Raw genomic sequence first — 2,573 nt, 5'->3', positions numbered from 1 at the left:
TTTATTTATTTATTTATTTATTTATTTTTAATGTTTTATTTATTTCTAGGAGAGAGAGAGACAGCGTGAACAGGGGAGGGTCAGAGAGAGAGGGAGTCACAGACTGAAACAGGCTCCAGGCTCCAAGCTGGCAGTCAGCACAGAGCCCGACGCGGGGCTCGAACCCACGAACCGCGAGATCATGACCTAAGTGAAAGTTGGACGCTTAACCGACTAAGCCACCCAGGCGCCCCTTTGGTGAACATTTTTGAGACAGTTCACTTTACCACTGTAGACTGGTGCTAAATATTGATAAACAATTTTAAATCACCAAGGAATTGGTAAATAATTCATAAAACATGCTTATAATAGAAAACTTTTCAGCAATTAAAAATAGTGACATGGGGCGCCTGAGTGGCTCAGTTGGTTCAGTGTCTGACTCTTGGTTTTGGCTCAGGTCATGATCTCACCATCTCATCAGTTCAAGCCCCATGTCAGGCTCTGTGCTGACAGTGCAGAGTCTGCTTGGGATTCTCTCTCTCTCCCCCCCCGCCCCTCCCCCACTTGTGCTGTCTCTGTGTCTCTCAAAATAAATAAATAAACTTAAAAAAATAGTGACATAGATTTATGTTTATTGACAGGCAAAGATATCTAAGATACATATTGATTTAAAGAATAAGGTTTCAAAAGAGCATGATAGTTGAGGCTGTTTTTGTAATAAAACATGTTGTGTGTATGTGCACATGTGCTCATGTGTTTATATAAAGAAAAACATCTGGAAGGTTATACTCCATAATGTTAACTGTGATTATATCTTGTGATTCCTAGTAATTTCTGTCTCCTTCTTGATGCTTGTATATTATATGAAGTTTGTAAGATAAGTAAGCATTTTTTTGTGATAAGAAAAATTAAGCTCTTTTGATGAGAAATATGCCTATCCCAGCTAAATTGTTTTTAAACATTATCAGAGGTTGAAGCATCCTAGATTTTTACCATGGTTGTTGTTTGCAAGGCTCAAGTGTGGTGAGGGCAAAATTATTGTTTCCGGAAAACAGTACTTAAAAGATCAGAATTCTATAGGATGAGGACCACAAGGTTCCCATGTAAATTGAGGCCATGTTGCACCGGAGTAAGTGTTCAGTGTAATTCCAAGAGTTGGAAGACACTTATTGAGGTAATATAATCCAATGCATCACTTTATAGATGAAATTGACTGAAGACTAGAGCCCAAGATCACACGACTGGTCATTAGCAGGCCCGGAACTGGGACCTAGCTCTGAAAGCCAGTGCTGTGACCTCTCCACTGTGCTAGTCTGACTTTGTAGGTGACATTCTCTGACTCCTAGATATGACTCTTTCAACCACATTCTAAATGTTGTTTCCTTGATGAATGTTGACCTCCAGATAAAGAATGCTTATGTACTTAAGGTTTTTTTTTTTTTTTAATTTTTAATGTTTCATTTATTTCTGAGAGAGAGAGATAGCGTGAGGAGGGGAGGGCCAGGGAGAGAGGCAGACACAGAATCTGAAACAGGCTCCAGGCTCCGAGCTGGCTGTCAGCACAGAGCCCGATGCAGGGCTTGAACCCATGAACCGTGAGATCATGACCTAAGCCGAAGACGGATGCCTAACCCACTGAGCCACCCAGGCGCCCCTGTACTTAAGTTTTTGAACCCATATGTATTTGTATAGTGGTGAGAACTTAGCAGAAGTATTGTTTTATTATATATATGACTCATAATTTAGAATACTTTTACTGCAGTATTTTAGTTCCTGGTAAAAGGAAAGGTAATATGCATCTTTTTTAAATGTTTATTTATTATTAATTAACTAATTAATTGAGAGAGAGAGAGAGAGAGAGAGAGAGAGAATGAGCAGAGGAGAGGCAGAGAGAGGTGGGGAGAGAGAATTCCAAGCTGTCTTCACACTCAGTGTACAGCCTGACACAGGGCTCTATCTTACAGCTGTGAGATCATTACCTGAGCTGAAATCCAGAGTCAGACACTTACCTGACCAAGCCACCTAGGTGCCCCCATCAGTGTGACGTTCTATGGTAAGTCTAACTCTTCTCTTTTTTTCAACAGCTGGCCACATTCCGCACTCTCCTCTGTACAACGGAAGGCGAAGCAGCAGCTTTTCTGTTGAGCAATCACCGTCCACCACAGCCTCTGAAGGGCCGAAAAGTGAGAGCATCTTTCCGTTAAAAGTTGTCATCAGTTGACCACCCCAAACAAGTCTGTGGACAAAAAATAAAACACAAAAGTCCCTAGTAACAGTTCTTTCCTAGGACTCTGATTTACAGGTACCATATTGCTATCAGCTTCAGTACCACAAAGATCAGATCTCTTTAATCAAACTAACTTAACTCATCTGTCTCAAATTTGCCATTATGGGTCTTCAAACAGTACACATTGTTTGATGTGTGTTAAAACCCGTGAAGTGCATCTACTTCAGCCTGTGTGAAAACATGGTAGGCATCACAAGTCTCAGAATGTGCGAAAAATTTTCCCTGGCCCTAGAGATCAAATCAATCATGTCTCTCAGTGAGGTTTGGTAAAAAATTTAAATTCTTTGCTAGAATGATAATATTGTGA

At 40.5% G+C, this 2,573-nt stretch overlaps 1 protein-coding gene across 1 annotated transcript in view; it reads left to right on the top strand.

Moving 5' to 3' along the window:
* Window positions 1-2,252, top strand: part of CA13 (carbonic anhydrase 13) — a 36,916-nt gene extending 34,664 nt beyond the window's left edge. Inside the window, exon 7 of the mRNA XM_039253469.1 lies at window positions 2,064-2,252. Coding sequence (XP_039109400.1) covers window positions 2,064-2,183 — 120 coding nt within the window. The 3' untranslated portion in view covers window positions 2,184-2,252. The remainder of the gene's footprint in view (window positions 1-2,063) is intronic.
* Window positions 2,253-2,573: the final 321 nt, after the last annotated feature.

The sequence above is a fragment of the Hyaena hyaena genome, unplaced genomic scaffold (genome assembly GCF_003009895.1).
Source record: "Hyaena hyaena isolate Hyena2069 unplaced genomic scaffold, ASM300989v1 scaffold_454, whole genome shotgun sequence".
NCBI classification, from domain to species: domain Eukaryota; kingdom Metazoa; phylum Chordata; class Mammalia; order Carnivora; family Hyaenidae; genus Hyaena; species Hyaena hyaena.
This window is presented reverse-complemented; position numbering and strand designations above follow the sequence as displayed.